The sequence below is a fragment of the Onychostoma macrolepis genome, chromosome 08 (assembly GCF_012432095.1).
Source record: "Onychostoma macrolepis isolate SWU-2019 chromosome 08, ASM1243209v1, whole genome shotgun sequence".
In the NCBI taxonomy this organism is placed as follows: Eukaryota; Metazoa; Chordata; class Actinopteri; order Cypriniformes; family Cyprinidae; genus Onychostoma; species Onychostoma macrolepis.
The window spans coordinates 579,428-602,092 of record NC_081162.1 but is presented as its reverse complement, the minus strand read 5'-3'; the positions used below and the strand labels follow the sequence as shown (position 1 = coordinate 602,092).

The window sequence follows — 22,665 nt, the reverse complement described above, 5'->3', positions numbered from 1 at the left end:
AATTTCAATACAAACTTTGACAACAAAACAAACTTTGCTGTCATCCATTCAAAACTGGTGAAAATTATACCATTTTAAGTTGAGTGATATTTGTATCTCCCCTATTGCAATACTAAACTGTTTTTTAAAGATTTTTTAAGATAAAAAACAAATCTGTGGTTCTTTTATGTGTGACACACCATAGGACATTATGTCACACTGTAGGATATTCCATCACACTAAAGGACAGAAATGGTAGTTATTAAGTAATTCTATTTAACTTAAATTAAACATGTCAAAGGAGAAATAAAGTTTAATTTTGATACAAACAATATCAACATGTTTTTTAAACAAAACGAAAAAAATTTTATCAACAACAAAATTCAGTCTTTCAGTCAATCAGTATGTTACTGAAACTCTTCTAGCTTCTACCCCACTGCGTGTGCAGCACAGCTAAATATGATTGAAATTCAAACTTTATTCATTAAGATGTAAATAATATTTTTAATTTTTTTATAACTACATTGCTACTCTTTTTAAAGCATCATTTTGATTCTCTTCACTTTCTGCATTGTTCTCTTAGCATCTCCTCCCTTCTGGTGGATCCCTGTTAATTTTCTGTCTATATTTCCGTGTCCTCTCTCTTCCACTAATTCCTCTCCCTCAATTCTTTCTGTTTCAAAAACAAAGTATCACATTTTATGCTTATTTTCATGACACTTTATAGTTTTCTGTAAAAACATCAGAAAATAGTTTATTTAATGGAATTATCGCATTGAAGAACACTGAAAATGATCAAAAAAAGAATAAAAAGGAGTTAAACAAATCTCATTTAATTAATTAAAATGCTTTTTAAAGAGACCTTGTCCTCTGGTGTGACATCTTTGTCCTGTGGTGTGACAGGCGTCACACCGGTGGACATTATCTGTCACACCATAGGACGTTTCAGCCTTTTACTGTCAATTAATGACTTTGCTTGAAGACACATTTGCATAATTTTCCATGATTATGTAGCTTATCATGCAGTTTTAAATTAAAAATATATAATTTAAGGGTGTCACAGCAAAGGACAACAAAATGTAACACTTTTGTAGTGGTTCCAAAAAAGTTAAATATTTGAAGAATTCTGAGACACAATTTGACCATGTGCACATGTCGGGGGCTTCAGTAATATGGCCATGAATGGGGTCCTTCAACTAATTACAGTTTTCTCTGGAATTGTCAGATTTAAAATCAAGATATAGTGTCACACCATTGGACTTGATTTTCAGAGACAAAATGTATCAAGTTCCTACGCTTTCAGAAATATATGGATGAAAAAAAAAAAGATTGCCATTTACTAAAATACACACTTGTACAATTATGCCGGAGGTGTTTATTAACATTTTTATGCTTTTCTTTTTCATTTATAAAAGTTGTAATTTACTGAAAATTGCGAAGACAGATAACATTTTTGCACAATCACAATGTTGAAGAAGTTCAGAATCAAGGGCTGAACCATCAGAAGACAAAAACTGACAAAGCATCATCTGTAATGTGAAACTCTACAAAGCTGGTATTAAGATACAGACAAATGTCTCAGCAATTCCCAGTAGACTTCTGTTTGAAAAGTCATTATTTTTGAGCTGTCTTGAGGGGTCTGTTTATTTGACAAGTATTTTGGATTACATTCATTTATTGTGTATCTGCGAGTTACGTCTTTTGGATTAAGGACAGGATTTTAACCTTAAGTAACATCACAAATGCTCACTGTTTAAAGGACGTTATACGCTTGTGAAAAAAGTGCTTAATTATATTAAATGTGCACTTGTAGTGTACTTCAAATCTTAGAGAATATTATTTAAAACTGTATTTGCAGATAACATAATATCAATGAAATAAAAGGCCACTTAAGTGTACTTAAAGACAGTATACTTGTTTCTTAGCACACATTTAAGTACTTTGTATTAATGTCAGTTTTACTTTAAAGTATAGTTAATTCATTGTGACTTAATCATTTGACATGCTTTAAAGAAATACACTTATTTTGCTGCGTTGACTAACATAAAGCACATGTGAAATGTTTGATTAAAATTGCCACTATATTGTGTTATCTGATGTTATATTTAAAGGTAATGCATTTTATTAAATAGCAACATCATAACAAATATATTTAAATACACAAAATACAAGTTTCAATTTTACGTTTACCATAAAAGCTTCTCAGTACATTTAGCAGTACACTTTAATCATACTTCAAAGACAAGAGGAGTAATAATGAAATGACATAAAGATGTGCTGAAGTCCTGCTTAAGTGGGTTAAAAAATCAGTTAAGCTAATTGCATTGAAAACATTTTCATTTAATTGCAAATAACATACAATTAAGTGTTCGAAAATATTACAGGACAAATGAATATAAAATCAAACATGCGTGTGTGTGTGTGTGTGTGTGAGAGAGAGAGACTGTACACTTACCCTACTATGACGATGACAAAATCCAACATATTCCAGCCGTTTCTCACATAGGAGTTCTGGTGCATCACAAGTCCATAAGCTATGATCTTGAGGAAGGTTTCAATCGTGAAAATGATCAGGAAGGCATATTCTACTGTTTCCTGTGGAACACAATGATTGAAAAGCAATTTTTAATTTGAAGAACAAGAGCAATTTGATGTAGAGAATGAGAGACATCAATATGTATAAAACATTGCTGTCACAGATTTAATTTAAACTTTTCACATATATTTTGCATATAAACAAAGATACATAGAGCACATCACATAAGGTAAACATGGACGCTTGTGAGTGCACATCACATGCTAGAACAAACCCTATTGGTTCTCATGCATTACACTCACATGTTTATCATATGTGATGTGTGTGTCGATCATTTTTTAGATGTTAATTGAAGCCTAAATTACATGTGTTCATCATATAAAGCTATCATATACAGTGAGGAAAATAAGTATTTGAACACCCTGCTATTTTGCAAGTTCTCCCACTTAGAAATCATTGAAAGGGTCTGAAATTGTCATCGTAGGTGCATGTCCACTGTGAGAGACATAATCTAAAAAAAAAAATCCAGAAATCACAATGTATGATTTTTTAACTATTTATTTGTATGATACAGCTGCAAATAAGTATTTGAACACCTGTCTATCAGCTAGAATTCTGACCCTCAAAGACCTGTTAGTCTGCCTTTAAAATGTCCACCTCCACTCCATTTATTATCCTAAATTAGATGCACCTGTTTGAGGTCGTTAGCTGCATAAAGACACCTGTCCACCCCATACAATCAGTAAGAATCCAACTACTAACATGGCCAAGACCAAAGAGCTGCCCAAAGACACTAGAGACAAAATTGTACACCTCCACAAGGCTGGAAAGGGCTACGGGAAATTGCCAAGCAGCTTGGTGAAAAAAGGTCCACTGTTGGAGCAATCATTAGAAAATGGAAGAAGCTAAACATGACTGTCAATCTCCCTCGGACTGGGGCTCCATGCAAGATCTCACCTCGGGGTCTCAATGATCCTAAGAAAGGTGAGAAATCAGCCCAGAACTACACGGGAGGAGCTGGTCAATGACCTGAAAAGAGCTGGGACCACCGTTTCCAAGGTTACTGTTGGTAATACACTAAGGCGTCATGGTTTGAAATCATGCATGGCACGGAAGGTTCCCCTGCTTAAACCAGCACATGTCCAGGCCCGACTTAAGTTTGCCAATGACCATTTGGATGATCCAGAGGAGTCATGGGAGAAAGTCATGTGGTCAGATGAGACCAAAATAGAACTTTTGGTCATAATTCCACTAAACGTGTTTGGAGGAAGAAGAATGATGAGTACCATCCCAAGAACACCATCCCTACTGTGAAGCATGGGGGTGGTAGCATCATGCTTTGGGGGTGTTTTCTGCACATGGGACAGGGCGACTGCACTGTATTAAGGAGAGGATGACCGGGGCCATGTATTGCGAGATTTTGGGGAACAACCTCCTTCCCTCAGTTAGAGCATTGAAGATGGGTCGAGGCTGGGTCTTCCAACATGACAATGACCAAGCACACAGCCAGGATAACCAAGGAGTGGCTCTGTAAGAAGCATATCAAGGTTCTGGCGTGGCCTAGCCAGTCTCCAGACCTAAACCCAATAGAGAATCTTTGGAGGGAGCTCAAACTCCGTGTTTCTCAGCGACAGGCCAGAAACCTGACTGATCTAGAGAAGATCTGTGTGGAGGTGGGCCAAAATCCCTCCTGCAGTGCGTGCAAACCTGGTGAAAAACTACAGGAAACGTTTGACCTCTGTAATTGCAAACAAAGGCTACTGTACCAAATATTAAAATTGATTTTCTCAGGTGTTCAAATACTTATTTGCAGCTGTATCATACAAATAAATAGTTAAAAATCATACATTGTGATTTCTGGATTTTTTTTTAGATTATGTCTCTCACAGTGGACATGCACCTCGATGACAATTTCAGACCCTCCATGATTTCTAAGTGGGAGAATTTGCAAAATAGCAGGGTGTTCAAATACTTATTTTCCTCACTGTATATTTACAAGACTGGAACTAAACCGTTCTGATGGAGATCAGATTGAACTGCAGGTAAATGTGCATGCTCATGAACCCAAAGATGACGAAAGATACTACATTCCAAAGTAGTGCATATTTGTAGGTTTTGGAACAGAAACTAAAGGATATCAACCTCATGATGTTCATCATATAAAGCTATCATATACAGTGAGGAAAATAAGTATTTGAACACCCTGCTATTTTGCAAGTTCTCCCACTTAGAAATCATTGAAAGGGTCTGAAATTGTCATCGTAGGTGCATGTCCACTGTGAGAGACATAATCTAAAAAAAATCCAGAAATCACAATGTATGATTTTTAACTATTTATTTGTATGATACAGCTGCAAATAAGTATTTGAACACCTGTCTATCAGCTAGAATTCTGACCCTCAAAGACCTGTTAGTCTGCCTTTAAAATGTCCACCTCCACTCCATTTATTATCCTAAATTAGATGCACCTGTTTGAGGTCGTTAGCTGCATAAAGACACCTGTCCACCCCATACAATCAGTAAGAATCCAACTACTAACATGGCCAAGACCAAAGAGCTGCCCAAAGACACTAGAGACAAAATTGTACACCTCCACAAGGCTGGAAAGGGCTACGGGGAAATTGCCAAGCAGCTTGGTGAAAAAAGGTCCACTGTTGGAGCAATCATTAGAAAATGGAAGAAGCTAAACATGACTGTCAATCTCCCTCGGACTGGGGCTCCATGCAAGATCTCACCTCGCGGGGTCTCAATGATCCTAAGAAAGGTGAGAAATCAGCCCAGAACTACACGGGAGGAGCTGGTCAATGACCTGAAAAGAGCTGGGACCACCGTTTCCAAGGTTACTGTTGGTAATACACTAAGGCGTCATGGTTTGAAATCATGCATGGCACGGAAGGTTCCCCTGCTTAAACCAGCACATGTCCAGGCCCGACTTAAGTTTGCCAATGACCATTTGGATGATCCAGAGGAGTCATGGGAGAAAGTCATGTGGTCAGATGAGACCAAAATAGAACTTTTGGTCATAATTCCACTAAACGTGTTTGGAGGAAGAAGAATGATGAGTACCATCCCAAGAATACCATCCCTACTGTGAAGCATGGGGTGGTAGCATCATCTTTGGGGGTGTTTTCTGCACATGGGACAGGGCGACTGCACTGTATTAAGGAGAGGATGACCGGGGCCATGTATTGCGAGATTTTGGGGAACAACCTCCTTCCCTCAGTTAGAGCATTGAAGATGGGTCGAGGCTGGGTCTTCCAACATGACAATGACCAAGCACACAGCCAGGATAACCAAGGAGTGGCTCTGTAAGAAGCATATCAAGGTTCTGGCGTGGCCTAGCCAGTCTCCAGACCTAAACCCAATAGAGAATCTTTGGAGGGAGCTCAAACTCCGTGTTTCTCAGCGACAGGCCAGAAACCTGACTGATCTAGAGAAGATCTGTGTGGAGGTGGGCCAAAATCCCTCCTGCAGTGCGTGCAAACCTGGTGAAAAACTACAGGAAACGTTTGACCTCTGTAATTGCAAACAAAGGCTACTGTACCAAATATTAAAATTGATTTTCTCAGGTGTTCAAATACTTATTTGCAGCTGTATCATACAAATAAATAGTTAAAAATCATACATTGTGATTTCTGGATTTTTTTTTAGATTATGTCTCTCACAGTGGACATGCACCTCGATGACAATTTCAGACCCTCCATGATTTCTAAGTGGGAGAATTTGCAAAATAGCAGGGTGTTCAAATACTTATTTTCCTCACTGTATATTTACAAGACTGGAACTAAACCGTTCTGATGGAGATCAGATTGAACTGCAGGTAAATGTGCATGCTCATGAACCCAAAGATGACGAAAGATACTACATTCCAAAGTAGTGCATATTTGTAGGTTTTGGAACAGAAACTAAAGGATATCAACCTCATGATCTTCATCATGTAAAAGTGCTCTATCATTGAGATGTAAGCCTGATGCAGATGAGGAAAGTGTTATGAAACATGTCAAGAAGCATTAGCCAGTCTAGACAAGGTCAGGTGGTGGAAGGCAGGCCTGTAGCCAGCTATGAGGACCTCTGTAAATGTTTCATGTTCAGAAATAAAATTTGTTCTCTGAATGACTCATTTGCTGTTAATCCTCCTTGTATGAAAGTCTGCATGACATGTATAATTGAGTTTAGACATTTTGCAAGAATGTTTAGCGTCCGTGGTATGAACATAATCGCTGTGAGACGCTCCCGGAGTGAACGAGTCTTCTTGAGAGTTGTGCGTGAGGGCGCTATTGTAAGCATTTTTGGACTTGTCTTTTAAACTTAATTTTACACTTTAGAAAGTTAATAAAGGAGGACGTTGCAGTTTAGTGTCAGCAATATCTTTATCTTATCTTAATTGAAAAAGAGTTGAAATAATTTCAGTTTATTTTTATTTATTTATCGGTTTTTGTTTGTTTTAATAGCAATATCTGGCAACACTGCATCGACGGTACTTAAACTGACAGTAATCAAATGGACAGGTAAGGGAAACGCAAAAAATATCATGATATTATCTGTCAGAAACGTTAACTGTACTTGCATAGAAACCTATAGGGTGAAGTCAGCTAAAATGGGCCACGTTTTGGTAAATGACTTATTTATAATACCATCAAATAAGCTATGCATGAGATCTAATGATATTCTTATAAATTAGCATGAGTCTCTTAAATATATTTATATTTTTTAAATGTGAAAAAGTATAAAAGTTTTAAAATGATGAGAGTTATAGGTACCTTCTTGAGCCACGGCACAACATTCGGGTAAAATGGGCCAATATAAAAAGAGAACAACACAGGTAATTTCAGGTTAAATAATTTTATTGTTAACAGTAAATTGACACTATTGTCTTTAGTGTGCCATAGAAACACCATAAATGTATTTCATTAAATAGAAAGTTGAATGAATATTTCATTAAACAATGCAAATAAAAATGAACTGATCATGTTGTATAGGTGTGTGTTTCTGTGCATGTCTTTTGTGTACGTATATGTGTGTATGGTTGTATTTTTTTACACATTTGTGTGTGTGTATGTACGCAGCCCATTTTACTGGCATCTTCCTTTCTTTCCCTTTCTCTTCTCGTCTCTCTGTTTCCTTTCTTTGCTTGTCCTTCTACCATACTGTCTGCAATGCAATTTTTTTAAAAGACTGTTAAGATGTTGTATGGATACATATCTAGGCCTATAAATCTATTTTCCAATTTCTGTCTAAAAGTGTGTGTGTGTGTGTGTGTGTGTGTGTGTGTGAATGCAGCCCATTTTAGCTGAAAATTGTGGCCCATTTTAGCTTAACCAGCAATTTCTTTTTTATTTGAAAGAGCATGTCAAAACATTGTTCATAAACCTTGACTTTGTTGGTAAGCTTACTTATAATTGCTTTAGTACCCTTATTAGTGATTAATGGAATTTTCTACGTCAGGCTCAATTACCATACAGTTTCTCTGACGAGCTTCATGTAACACTCTGCCCTGCCTTAAAAAACTCAGACCGATAAAAATTATTGTTACATGTCAATAAGTGTTGAAGCAACAATGCAAGATCAGTTATTGTGATTTTCTGTAAAAATTTAAAGAGATGTGATGCTACAACCTTATTTGGCCCATTTTACCTGATAGCCCATTTTAGCTGACTTCACCCTACATAGTAGCCAGAAAGAAATGGTAATTTTAAAGTAAAAAGGTCAGACGTACTTAGAGGCTTTTGCATCCAAACTTTTCATTTGTATTTGTAGGGGTTATTATCAGTGATGGAATAACGGCGTTATAAATAAACTATAACGTGTTCTACTCGCCGCAGGAGTTTTGCTCGTTTATTCTGGTGAGTGTTTACATTCCTCCGCAAGCGCACGTGAGCTCGGCTTTACAGAAACTCGCTGATATGATCACAGAGAGTGAGCAACAACACCCGGACTCTGTTTTAATCATTCTCGGGAACTATAATAAAGCAAATCTCTCACGTGAACTGCCAAAATACGGACAGCATGTTACATGTCCCACCAGAGACAGTAATATATTGGATCAAGTCAAGTCATCTTTATTTATATAGCGCTTTTAACAATACAGATTGTGTCAAAGCACTTAACAGTATCAAATTGGAGAATAGAGTGTCAGTAATGTATAATGATAAGATTAAACACTCAATTTTCTCAATTTTCAGTTAAAGGCATTTCATTACTGAATTCAGAGATGTCATTGTCTAGCTCAGTTTATTTTAAATAGTATCTGTGCAATCAAATCGACGATAATTGCTAGGAATTAACTGTCCCCAACTGAGCAAGCCAGAGGCGACAGCGGCAAGGAACCAAAACTCCCTCTGAGACAGAATGGAGAAAAAAACCTTGGGAGAAACCAGACTCAGTCAGGGGTCAGTTCTCCTCTGACCAGACGAAACCCGCAGTTCAATTCCAACCGCAGCCATGTCAGATTGTGTAAAGGGCTTATCTGATTCCCGTGGTCTCATCCCGATGGAGCATTTTAATTTATAATTTAATGTATTTGTTATATTTGTGTTTTATTCATTATTTGAAGTTTTTCATTTATATGATTTATTCATTTGCTATAATTGATCACTGTTACACAGCAATAAAGGATGCATATCACTCTGTCCCACGGGCAGCTTTGGGGCTCTTTGATCACTGTTTAGTTCATCTCATACCGACCAACAGGCAGAAACTGAAATCAGCTAAACCTGTATTAAGGACTGTAAAAGATGGACTAATGAAGCAGAGCGGGATTTACAAGCCTGTTTCTCTCTCACTGATTGGACTGTTTTTGAAGCTGCTGCCACCGATCTGGATGAGCTCACAGAGACTGTAACATCCTATATCAGTTTCTGTGAGGATACGTGCATTCCTACCAGGACTCATTTAACTTACAAGGATAAACCATGGTTCACTGCAAAACTCAGACAGCTCCGTCAGGCCAAAGAAGATGCTCGCAGGAATGGGGACAGAGTCTTGTATAAACAGGCTAAATACACACTGGAAAAGGAGATCAGAGTGGCAAAGAGGAATTATTCCAAAAAGCTACAGATTCAGTTCTCTTCTAGTGACACGGCTTCAGTGTGGAAAGGTCTGAAAGACATCACCAATTACAAGACACTATCCCCCAGCACTGTGGAGAATCAACAACTGGCAGACAATCTGAACGAGTTCTACTGCAGGTTTGAAAAAACACCATTCACACCTCCTGTAACCACCGTCTCCCCCACACCTGCAATTCTGTTCAGTGAAGATGATGTGCGCCAGGTCTTCAGAAAGAACAAGACAAGGAAGGCACCAGGCCCAGACGGTGTGACACCAGCCTGTCTGAAAACTTGCGCTGACCAGCTGGCCCCCATCTTCACACAGATCTTCAACAGATCACTAGAGCTGTGCGAAGTCCCCTCATGCTTCAAACGCTCCACCATCATCCCCGTTCCAAAGAAACCCCAAATTACTGGACTTAATGACTACAGACCTGTGGCTCTAACGTCTGTGGCCATGAAATCATTTGAAAGACTAGTTTTGGCTTATCTGAAGGACATCACTGGACCCTTACTGGACCCCCTGCTTACAGAGAAAACAGGTCTGTGGATGATGCAGTCAACGGGACTGCATTTTATCCTGCAGCATCTGGACAGACCAGGGATCTTATGTGAGGATCCTGTTTGTAGACTTCAGCTCTGCTTTTAACACCATCATCCCATCACTCCTCCAGCCCAAATTAACTCAGCTCTCCGTCACCTCCTCAGTCTGTCAGTGGATCACCAGCTTCCTGACAGACAGGCAGCGGCTAGTGAGGCTGGGAAAATTCTCATCCAGCACCCGTACGATCAGCACTGGAGCTCCTCAGGGCTGTGTTCTCTCCCCACTGCTCTTCTCCCTCTACACCAATGACTGCATCTCTAAAGACCCCTCTGTCAAGCTCCTGACGTTTGCAGATGACACCACACTCATTGGCCTCATCCAGGACGGTGACGAGTCTGATTACAGACAGGAGGTTAAAGAGCTGGCTGTCTGGTGCAGTCTCAACAACCTGTAGCTGAACACGCTCAAAACAGTGGAGATGACCGTGGACTTCAGGAGAAACCCCCCTGCAATAATCACCTCAATAATCAATAATCACCCGGACCTCACTAATTTTCAAAGCCTGGCTACGGCCGTGGCAACTATAGAGTTGTGTTATATACAAACATTGTTTGGGAGCATGGTGAAGCTGCCAAAAGATCAGAAAGCACAGCTGAAGTTGACAGAACCTTCATAAGGCACAAAGCCTTGGAGTCACACAAGGCAACAAATAACAAAATAACTAAAATATAATAAAATACCTAACTACATAATACTACTATTGTTAGAAATTGCAACAAAATTAAAATAGAAATATAAACTTTTGAACTGCGGGTTTCGTCTGGTCAGAGGAGAACTGACCCCCGACTGAGCCTGGTTTCTCCCAAGGTTTTTTTCTCCATTCTGTCACAGAGGGAGTTTTGGTTCCTTGCCGCTGTCGCCTCTGGCTTGCTCAGTTGGGGACACTTAATTTCTAGCGATTATCGTCGATTTGATTGCACAGATACTATTTAAACTAAACTGAGCTAGACAATGACATCTCTGAATTCAATAATGAAATGCCTTTAACTGAAAATTGAGTGTTTAATCTTATCATTATACATTACTGACACTCTATCCTCCAATTTGATACTGTTAAGTGCTTTGACACAATCTGTATTGTAAAAGCGCTATATAAATAAAGGTGACTTGACTTGACTTGACAAGGGTTTTCTCAGATGTCTGGATTTGATTGTGATGAGATATGGTCAAATTTGAAACAATAAGGATTGAAACTGCATCAGATGGATATAAAACTAGCCTTCCAATAGAGAAATGAATAGAAGATGTTCATCAAACAACACTATTTTGTTGGAAAAGACAAATAACATTTTGTCTGCAAACTGAATCAAGCATTTACGTCCTAAAGAAACTGCAGAGATGTTGGAACTTGAAAAAAAAAAAACCATGACTGTGCATTCACGTGATCGGAAAGGTGTTCATCTTTGCCATGTGTGAATGAATCGCTTTCAAATAATGGATGAGAGTTAGCTGAAACACTTTCTTTGAGTGAAGATTGTTCAGAACCCAGAAACTGAAAATAAACTGTTCAGACAACATACGCGAGAAATGTGTTAAAGAAATTTGAAATAGCTAAATAAAGATCAATCAACACACCACATCAGCACAATCTTGTCAAATCCTCTGATGATCAAAAAGTTTCAATCTGCAGTTGGTAGACTATGTATAGCCTATATATATATATATATATATATATATATATAATTTTATTCAATTTGACTTTTTTTTTCTAAATCATGACCTCAAAATTGACAATGAACAGAAATGATAAATTCCAGGCCCATGTACTTTAACCTTTAACCTCACCATGACGTGTCGTTTTAACCACAATGAGAATTTAAAAAAAAGAAAAGAAAAGGATGAATACAGTACTGTTGAATACTAAATTAGAAATTAAAGCACTACACACAAAATGCTGCACAAAAAATAAAATATTGACTTTTTGTTTATGGCTTTCTTCACCTTTAATAAACATTTCAAAAAATTACAAATTGATATCTAAATATTAAGTTTAGTTTTTTTTGGCCAAATTAGAAATAATTTATCTTCAGCACTTTCAAATGAGAATAGGGCCGTGTCTCTGGAACCATTCAGAAATGTTATAAATGACACTGCAGAGCACAAAAACGGTCAAATGCTACAACAAAGCGTGTATTGTAGAAATATAAGAGTTACAATAAATGTTCGTGGTCTGATGTAGATGCTCGTGGTCTTCAGTGTAATGATTGTGTCTCAGCCTGCAGGTGACCGGATGACAATGGCTAAGCCACAGCACTAAGAATAGCTACAATAGACTTGGATGACTAGATTAATCCCATTTGAACAATAAAATCTCACCGCTGAATATGGCAGGCTGGCCATGTCTATTCGCAAAACAAATCAGTTCAGTCATTGATTTTCACATAAATATACTGCAATACAAACCACTTTTCCAAACATGAAATTTGGCAGTGCATTAATCCATTTTACATCATGCGCCCTCCTTTGTCTTAAAGCACTTAAGCTCATCAAATACTTCAGGTACTTTCACGTGTGGTGGACTTACATAAGGACAGAGTCTGAGGGCAAAGACAAGCTGCCTGATGGCCACAGTGACGCAGTATCCAGTTTAGTTGATGGTAGCATTAGACTAACAAGTCTACATGCTCTAAAAGCAATGTCGTTTACTTATTGGCCAAAGCAACACGTTGCCCTGTGGATGGTGTAAAGTGAACAAGGTAGATGTGCTCCTTTATTCAACAGAAGTGATGATGCAGTAGTTAATGAATGGTCATTTGCTGTGTGCAGTTGGTCATGCTGAGTGAACTGTGACTGCTGTTTGATTTTAAAGCACAAAACACACATGGACCACAGTAAACTGATCCCGGTGCTTGGTTTGGGAATTCTGAAGCTTGGTTAGCCTGCTTAATTGACCTTTCACAAAGACCCGCCCCCCTTCGTTACTGTTGCTGCGTCTGACAAGCCAGGCTCATGCCACGTCATGTTCTCACACGGAGCAAAGAGAAAACTGACAACGCACCAACACAAGACAGTGCAGGTTACTGTAGTCTCAGCTTTCAAATTTAAATTTAAACAATAAATACCGTTTTGTGACTCTTTAATGCGTCGTGACAGATCACTGTAGCGCTTCAGTTCAAGTTCAATCTCTTCATCTTTACTAGTTATAGCATGAAATAAACATGAATGAATATCAGAATGTATCTTCTTTCAACCGTGGAAAGATATCAATACACACCATTTTTTAAGTTCAAGTCCACCGACGTTAACCTACTCTCCCGTCTGGTTTGTTTGTCAGACAAAAATGTCAGATTCCATGTTATGATTGGTCAGATGGCCTGTCAATCAAACTCTCAGCGAAGGGTCAATTGGCAAAGTTTAATTTGGTCAGGCAGTGCTGTCACTGGCAATTGCAATCATAGTTTTAATTGGTTAGTTCCAGAAAATGGTTCTTTGCTTTATAGTGTGTTTTTATCACGTCACTATATTTGTTCCAGACAATCAGTCTGTGCATTAGCGGTGGGATCTTACACTTACTCTTTCTGCAGTCACTCAATTTTTGTTCATTCAACTGCTTTGGAATGAAACGTGACTGTCTTTACGAGTGAGTCACTGAATCATTCAATCAACCATTGTGTTCTTGTGATCTGAGTTCACACACCATGGCGTCCAGTACAGATGAACAAAAGATTTGGGAATTAGATTTGCTTCAATAAAAACTTTATAATTTTAAAAAACTTTTGTGTTTACTTAGATTGCCTGGATTTTTATGTTAGATTTTTTTGTTTGCATTTCTGAAACAAAAGACAAAAACAAAATAAATCACGATGGGTGCTGTCACAATCTCAGTCTTATGTTCCCCTGTCTTGTGTTTAGGACTCTTGTTTTATAATGTGTTTGTCTGTTCACTTCCTTTGTTCAGTTCCTGTCCCTGTTTGTTCCCTTGATTAACCTTGTTTGTCTTCGTGACAATTAATCCCTGTTAGTTCCTATGACAACTCACTGAGCCCCTGTGTTAACCTGTGTATTTAAACCCCTGTGTTAGCCCTGGTTATTTGTCTAGTCCTTTGTCCTCTGGCTGTTAAGTGTTTGCATTCCTTCAGTTCATGGTTTCTGTTGTCCTTGTTCCTGTTAATTCCTTCAATAAAGCTCATCTTCATTTGGATCTTCTCGCTTTTATCCTTGAACTCCACCAAGCGTAACAGGTGCGAACACTTCTTCATAGCATTGAAATATATTTGCAGTCTGCTAAAATTGAAATGAATACACTTAAATAATCTTTGAGATAATTTTTTTGTGGCACTGATTCACAAATATAAGTGATTTGATTGGTTATATTATAACACAATCACAGTAAAGACAGATGACATTTATGTCTAGAATTATGATATCAGACCATATCTCTAATGAGCCCATTTTTACCTCTACGTAAACTCTCAAGCAAGTAATAGCTGCACAGATAGAGCATCACTCATTAATAACAAGTCACAGAGGAAGCCAGCACTGTGAAGTGACTGAGCTTTTAAGCGCTTGTTATAGGGTGCCATGAATAATTAAGAAAAATGGTCCCACTTTATATTCGGTGGCCTTAAATTAAAAAATAAGTACAATGTCATTTTTTGTGTTCATATTGTACTGCAAAACACTTCTGCTGCTATTGACGTTGGATATGGGTGAGGTTAAGAACAGGTTTGGTGGTCTGGGTAGGTTTAAGGGTGGGTTATGTTGTAAGATATGGGTCAACAGAGTAATTCTAAACGTAATTACAGAAATTAATTATAGATGTAATTACAAGCAGGTATTTTTTTAAATATAAGTACAATGTAAAACATCTATGTACATAATAAGTGCATTGTATCAAATGATTAATTTAACTGTAAGTACATAATAGTTAAGGCCACCTAATATAAAGTGGGACCATAAAAATGAGCCCTCTCATAGGTCAAGGCTATACAGTCTCATAAATCAGCACATTGATGTAACAACACTGACTTCAAATGTGACTACATTAGGCACTATACAATATAATGTGATGATTTACTTTCAAAGAAACTTCATTGCATCACATTGCTGTTCACAAAAAAAAAAAAAAAAAAAATCTGAACAACTGATTCCCATAACACTGATCTTATGCCTGGAAACATGCACAGGACAGCAATGATGGCTGCCACAACTTAACTATGGAATTGCTTGATAATCTTGACATTTTTAACCCAAAAATATCAGAACACTTGGAAAATATTCATCTAGCCACATGGCCTTGCTGACACTCTTTAGTGCTTTACTACACACTGAAGTGAGTCCGACTGCACTGCCACTGCACTGCAATCACCCAAGAGGACATTTATCATTGTACAGAAGTAAACGAGTATCACGGGTTTGAAATGACAGGAGGGTAAGTAAACGATGACAGAATTTTCAGTTTTGGGCAAACTGTCCCTTTACACTCACAAAATAAAGTATTAAAGTACGAAAGTATTTAATTGAACAGCTGGTCGAGTGAAATAAGGGTCGTAGTGTGAGAAAGAGAGAGACAGTGGATGGAGTGAGAGAGAGAGAGTGAAGATATAATCCTCCTATGATCCTCTTTCATCACCCTCCACCCTCCTGTTTACAGATGGGTTAGTGTCAACCAGCGCGAGCACACAGAGGAAAACAACTGCAAGCGTATTTGTGTTTATTTCACGTACTGTACAGCTTGTTGCGTTTGCTTCACGCACAACTTTCACCCATCTGTGTATACGAAAGCCCCATTCAGCCTCGTCACAAATTAACAGACACGCAAGCGGTTCTTACTACAGTTCACCAACGCTCACCATTTCACACTTGTTTAAAGGGCTTTCCCAAACGCATGTGTGGAATTGAGAATATAGGTTTGTAGGCTGGAAATGATCGATGAACATGCATGAGCGAGTGCAGTGGAAATCCAGAGAGAAAGAAAGGTTAAACACTGGTGTCACTGACTCGGTTGAGGCTAATCTTACTGGACAAGCCCAGTGCTGCTCAAAGCCCTGGAGCTCAGCGGACACCCGACCAAATGCTCACTCTGCTTTAAAAGAAGAAAGACTATACGTGTCACGATAACTAAACTGTATGAAGTCCAGAAACTGTTAGCAATCACTAGTATGTGCGCCTGGTTTGCTGAATATGAGGTCAGTTCACTAAAGATCATGCATGAGATCAGCTAAAGGCAATCAAATCTGAATTGTGTTTACTATTAACTCTTTCCCCGCTATTGACAGAATTATCCGGCTTTCCATGTTTTCACTGGTATGTGGAAGGAAATAATACTTCTGAAATAGTATTAAATCTCTGGATCAAAACATTGCGAAGAAGAAGCAGAAACAAGCGATTCTGTAATTAAGCAGATGCAGAAATATAGAGAATGAAGACTGTGAAGCTTTGATGGAATCTACTTTTGATCATCAATCTGAATCTGATTCAGATGTATTCTTTGGCAAAAACCTGTTTTTCTCTGCTTTTTGTTTAAAATGTTGCTTTTTTATGAACTTCCCACATTCAAGTGTTGCTAAAAAAAGAATGCATGAAGATAGAATAAAGCAGACATTCTGTTCTTTCTTTTAACATTTTGCATGTTTATGTATGCATACAACAAAATATTCTGAGGATCATGAAATTTTTGTGAAAACAATAGAAAATGCTGGCGGTTGCTGGCAGCTTTAAAAAAAATTCAATAAAACAGAGTATTATTATTATTGTTATTATTATTAGACCAGAGCTTTTATTTTGGTAAAAGCTACGGGGAAATCGTAGAGCTTCTCTTTTGCTGCCAAGAGATTTATAAACAATTACACATTTGTGAAGATAGGTGGTGCGTGTTGAGTCTTCAGATGCATGTTATAAAAGACCCAAACTCACAACATTTGCAAACATGTAGGCCTGGTTTGTGTGAAGCGGCATTTACTGCAAACTAAGCTGCTGTGAGATGCTGAAAACACCGGATCATGCTTCAGTGGCGTGCTTCACTCTGAAACTCGCAGCTTGTCAGACTATATATTTACTATGATTAAATTGCAGCCCTTGCAGTTTGATAATCATGCCAACTGGCAGGTAACCCTGTTATATGTACTAGCCAATGCGATTCTTAAAATTGTTCAATTTGGACCCTATATGAGATGCTAGAGGTGTTCTACATACAGATGGAAACAATCTATGCACAAAATACAGACAACTGCTGATGTTTGCTCCATTCACAGAAATCCCAACATTTTCTTGGCTGTAAAATGTTTAAATGCTCACTTCTCATGAAGTGTCTGTGTACTTGTCAGGTGTTTAGCATGTTCCAACACACTGACCCACGGTTCAAGGTTAAACTCTTCTATTATCATTTCTTGATCCCCTTACCTGCTCATCTCTGTCATTGCTCTGCTTGGCAAGAGGCAGAAATGGTAAAGAAACTGTCAGGAAGCAGCTGTTTCTGGTGCTACACTGAATCAGTTTGTGGTGATGTGGGGGAAGGGCCGGTCATGTGACCGTATGCAGGTCACTGTGGCATCAAGTGCTTCACTGTTGATCAAGCAGGCTAGATGCCATAGAACAGGCAGTTGGAGGGGTTGTTGGGGTTTCTAGACCTTGTGGTTAATAAATCCAGTACCTAGCCTTGCATGGTTGAGGATGGAGATGAGAACACTGTGTTTCAGTGTTTGCGAGTGTGGCACTATTTAGTACTCATGATCAAAGCCATGACAGGCCTAATGAGACAAATAAGAGGCATAATGATAAACAGACAGTATTCTTCAGTCAACAGAAAAACATGTGCTTCATGTCAGTGCTACAAACGTGAGCTTCAGTCTCAAACTACTACAGCAGCCACAAGCACTGCATTTGGTACTGGTTTCAATTAGGCAGTCTCCAGGTGTGAAGTAGTCTTTGTTTGTATGGCTCTGCCCAGTATGTGAGAGAATGCAAAGCCATCTGTCCATAAACTCAAGCTGAAACACAGTTGAGTCATGTAGAATTACAATGATCGAAACAAACAAGCAAGTCAAAAAAACAAGAATATTAAAGTTTTGGAATGGTCAAGTCAAAGCCCAGACTTAAACCTAACGGATACAGCTAATGTGTAAAAACCTACAAAAGTGTTTCTTTGAGGGGTGGGTCAGAATCTTAGAAAGAACTACAGGAGGCATTTGGTTGCAGTTATTGCAGCTAATGGAGGTGTAAGCAGTTATTCTACTAGGTACTAGGTGTTAAAAGACTTTTTTAATTTGTATATTAGTTGAGTTTTACATTTACATTTAGTCATTTAGCAGATGCTTTTATCCAAAGCGACTTACAAATGAGGACAATGGAAGCAATCAAAATCAACAAAAGACCATTGATACACAAGTGCTATAACAAGTCTCAGTTAGCTTAACGCAGTAAATGTAGCAAGGTTTTTCCGAAAGAAAGGGCCTGATCTTCTTGATGCAAATCTGCAGGACTGGGCAGTTTTATCAATGTGGTCTGGGAAAGTCAGCTTATCATCAATCAAAACTCCAAGGTTTCTGGCTGTTTTTGAAGGAGTTATGGTTGATGTGCCTAAGGTAAAATTGGGATGAAATGATGGGTTTGATGGAACCACAAGCAGGTTTGTCTTGGCAAGGTTGAGTTGAAGATGATGGTCCTTCGTCAAGCAAGAAAAGTCTGTTAGACATGCTGAGATGCGAGCAGCTATCGTCGGATCATCAGGATGGAATGAGAGGTAGAGTTGAATGTCATCAGCATAGCAGTGATATGAAAAGCTTTGTTTCTGAATGACAGAACCTAGTGATGCCATGTAGACAGAGAAGAGAAGTGGTCCAAGAACTGAGCCATAGCAGATAGAAACCATAGCAGAGAGCTGGGAGGGTGAGAGTGAGCATAGGTTACGTCAAAAGATGACATATGGAGGGGTATGTGTTGTGTCAGGAACCACTTTGAGGTTAAGAGTGAGGAGGAAGTGATCCGAGGTATGCAGTGGAGTAACCAGCACATGATCTGTGGAGCAGTGTCGTGTGTAAATAAGGTCCAGGTGGTTGCCTGATTTGCGAGAAGCCGTAGTTAACACTCGCTTGAGATCAAAAGAGGCAAGTAGAGTGTGGAGGTCTGCAGCCTGAGGTTTATCTAGGTGGATGCTGAAGTCTCCAAGCATAACTAGGTTGAGAGCAGCACATCTAATTCATCCAATTCATCCAAGAAGTTACCTTGTGGTCCTGGGGGTCGATAAACAACTACAAAATGGATTTTAAAAGGGTGGGTAATAGTGACTGAATGTGATTCAAAGGAGCTGTTAATACCCAGAAAGTAGTGTATTAGCAGACATAGGCAAAGTGCGCAGGTTGTTAGGATTGTGCTGCCTATGGTGTGTGTAATGCATGGTTTACGAGTGGTAGTAATAGTAGAGATATGGAAAAACATAGTAAGAGTTGGTAATTCAAACTGAAACAGAAGTGAAGCAAGGTGTAGAAAAGAGGATGAATCAAAAGCGATACTTATGTCCTTTGGTGTCCCTGCACGGTGGAATCGATGGTCTTAACACTCGTCGGTCTTCAAATGAGGAGGGCTTCACACAACGGCTGCCGCAGTATACTAACCTTTTTATACCCGTTTGACAAAACGGAAATTAAATTCAGCTGAACACACTTTACTGTTTATCACAACAAAGGGCTAAGCAAGCACACGACACTGACAAGGTATGCGATACAGTACGAGACCAAACGCAACTTCAGCATGTCTCAACACAGTAAAGTAAGTTTTCTGTTCACTTTGCGCATTTATAGGTTTTGGTTAAAGTTCTGATGGAATTCAGTGTAAAAATGTGCAAAAGCACACAAAATCAGAAAGACCAAACACTTATTTACAGCACTGTCTGCTTTGAATGCACTGTATGCCAAATGAAGTATAGTAAATGATGTTGGATATACAGTGAGCAAGATGGTTTCAGCACCATGGACAGCTCCGATCGCCTCGTGGGATGCTGTTATTTCCCATATATAAATAATATATAAAACAATGGAAGTTTAGGCTACAGTGATAGTATGTAAGCCTACACATTAACCAGCCACATATGTTTCTCCTGATAATTCCTTAGGAGTAAAAAAAAAAAACAGACACAAGACACTCATCCACATTAAGAGTGTAGCGCCATAACATTAATAAAGATTGCTCAGTTAAAAAGATAATTTTCTTGAAGGATTCTGATCAAAGATGTCTGAATTCATATTCAGATACAACTGAGATATGAAAAAGATCCTTTTTCTTTCCCATGAAGCTACTTCCACACAAACAACAGAGCAATTATACAGCAGACATTTCATACACCTGCAGACACAAACATGAGCAGCATGGATGAGCGCGTTTTGAGTGTTTGCAAATTTGCCTTTGGGCTTGTGTAATTCCACTCTAATTCACTCATCTAATCTCGATTAGCAGAAACTAATCCCACAACACAGCCAATGAGAAATCAGAAAAGACGTCACAGTACTCACCAAATCATGATTAGTTGAGTTGGAATCGTCTTCAGGAAAGGGGATGTAAACAGCTAAGGCCACACAGTTGGCAAATATTGACAGCAGTATAAAGGTATCAAAAGGTCTGGAAATAACATGTTTAAGGAGAAAAATGATAGCAGTGTCACCCATTTCACAAATGATCCCAACCAATCAAACTTGATTAGAAAGTAAAATTGCAATCTTCTGTATTTAAAACCCTCAAAGCTGTAACCTATGTCATGGCAGAGATATTTTGTGGCATTTTAGGCTCAATTTTATGTCATTTCTGTGTCGGGCATGGTGAATTACAAATGGCATTTTGGTTTCTTTGAAGGGCAAAAGTCAATGGGGTTCAAAAAGCTCCAAAAAAAAAAAAAGACATGAGGGTGACATAAACTACAGCTTTGCTCCAAATGTCACTGACTCAATGAAGTTGGACCCCAATAACATCAAGCCTCGTCGGCGTTTTGTGTGTTTGGCAGAAGAAAGAAAACTACCCAGCTCATTGGAAATACGTGCCTCTGACTACGTTTCTGCAGAACTCGTACCTATCATACGAAACGCTGCAGTTTCCAGTTGAAATTAACACAAGAGGCAGTAAAACTTTTATTCCTTTTCACACAAATTATGATTAACAGGGCCAGAATTTCCATTAAGAAAGTCTAATTTTCGCACACACACTTGCAGAATATTATGTTATAACCTCAAAAACAATTTTAACATGCGGCGCGATTTGAAAACTGATACTTTTGAAGATTACCGTCACATATAGAGCTTCATATGTATGGGTTTTCTAACACTGTAAGTTGCTCAGTGGCTCACTCTATACGGCGCTGCACTTCAGAGGTGAAGCACTCTGGTATAAATCCCGAGAAACTATAGTTTCCAAACATTTGAATTCTGAACCGCTGCAATGCGTGCTTGAAGCAATGTAATAAAAACACTGCAATACATACCTGTACCAACATAATAAAAACGTAGCCATGGTCACGTATTGAACATGCGTTTTACCTTGAAACTGCCGCCAAACTTACAATAAGGCACATAATATCTGTGTTGCAGAAACGTCACCACAAGCATATTCTTTCAATGAGCCTGTGTTAAAAGAAAACCATTTACTTACATTTTTTCTATCCCTTTAAAGCAGTGGTCTCAAACTCAAGTCCTGAAGGGCCACAGCTCTGCAGTGTTTAGCTCCAACCAGCTCCAAATCACACCAGCTTGGAAGTTGCTTGTAATCCTGAAGACCTTTATTAGCTGGATCAGGTGTGTTTGATAAGGGTTGGAGCAAAACTGTGCAAAGATGTGACCCTCCAGGAATTGAGTTTGAGACCAATGCTTTAAATCAATAGCCAAGTCATGGGGTGAATGCAGTGTGTCGATAACTCCAGACTGCAAATTTGATTGTGTACATTAACACCTTTCCTTCAGCTGATATAAGGATACTTCCACTCCACTAGGTTAATGCACGCTCTGCGCACAGGATTATTGAGAGTCAGGCAGAAAAGTGCTCTTGGAGGTCTGCTATTAGTGGTGCTTCCCTGTTTCTTGCTTTTGGCATATTGCTGGCGTTTCCTCTGGGCGAGCGAGCTGGCCGGAGCAGTGCTTGCAGCAGCAGAGAAGTTCATGGTTTTGGGGGTGCCCTGAGACCGTTTGGCGGCATTAATCGCAGCCTGCCAGGAAAGCGCGGCGGACTGGGCCGGCGAATGATGGCTGGTGATGGACGGCGCTTCCGACTGCATGGGAGGAGCATCACTAGAGACGGGGGCTCTGGTGCCACTGGCATAGTTTGCCCCTGAAAAACAGACAATAGAGAAAAAAAATAATGAATAGTCTTTACATATTCATTACATTTACATTTAGTCATTAAGCAGACGCTTTTATCCAAAGGAACTTACAAATGAGGACAATAGAAACAATCAAAACCAACAAAAGAGCAATAAAATGCAAGTCTCAGTTAGCCTAACACAGTACACGTAGCAAGGTTTTTATATAGATATATGTATATATATATACATACACACACACAACACACATCCATATATATAT

At 38.7% G+C, this 22,665-nt stretch overlaps 1 protein-coding gene across 12 annotated transcripts in view; it reads right to left on the bottom strand.

The window, feature by feature from the left end:
- cacna1db (calcium channel, voltage-dependent, L type, alpha 1D subunit, b) overlaps window positions 1-22,665 on the bottom strand; it is a 93,357-nt gene that overhangs the window by 60,598 nt on the left and 10,094 nt on the right. For all 12 annotated transcript variants that reach the window (XM_058785652.1, XM_058785647.1, XM_058785649.1 and 9 more), the window contains 3 exons: window positions 22,063-22,411; window positions 20,614-20,719; window positions 2,435-2,574 (listed from right to left, as the gene is read on the bottom strand). In XM_058785652.1, coding sequence (XP_058641635.1) covers window positions 2,435-2,574; window positions 20,614-20,719; window positions 22,063-22,358 — 542 coding nt within the window. In that variant the 5' untranslated portion in view covers window positions 22,359-22,411. The remainder of the gene's footprint in view (window positions 1-2,434; window positions 2,575-20,613; window positions 20,720-22,062; window positions 22,412-22,665) is intronic.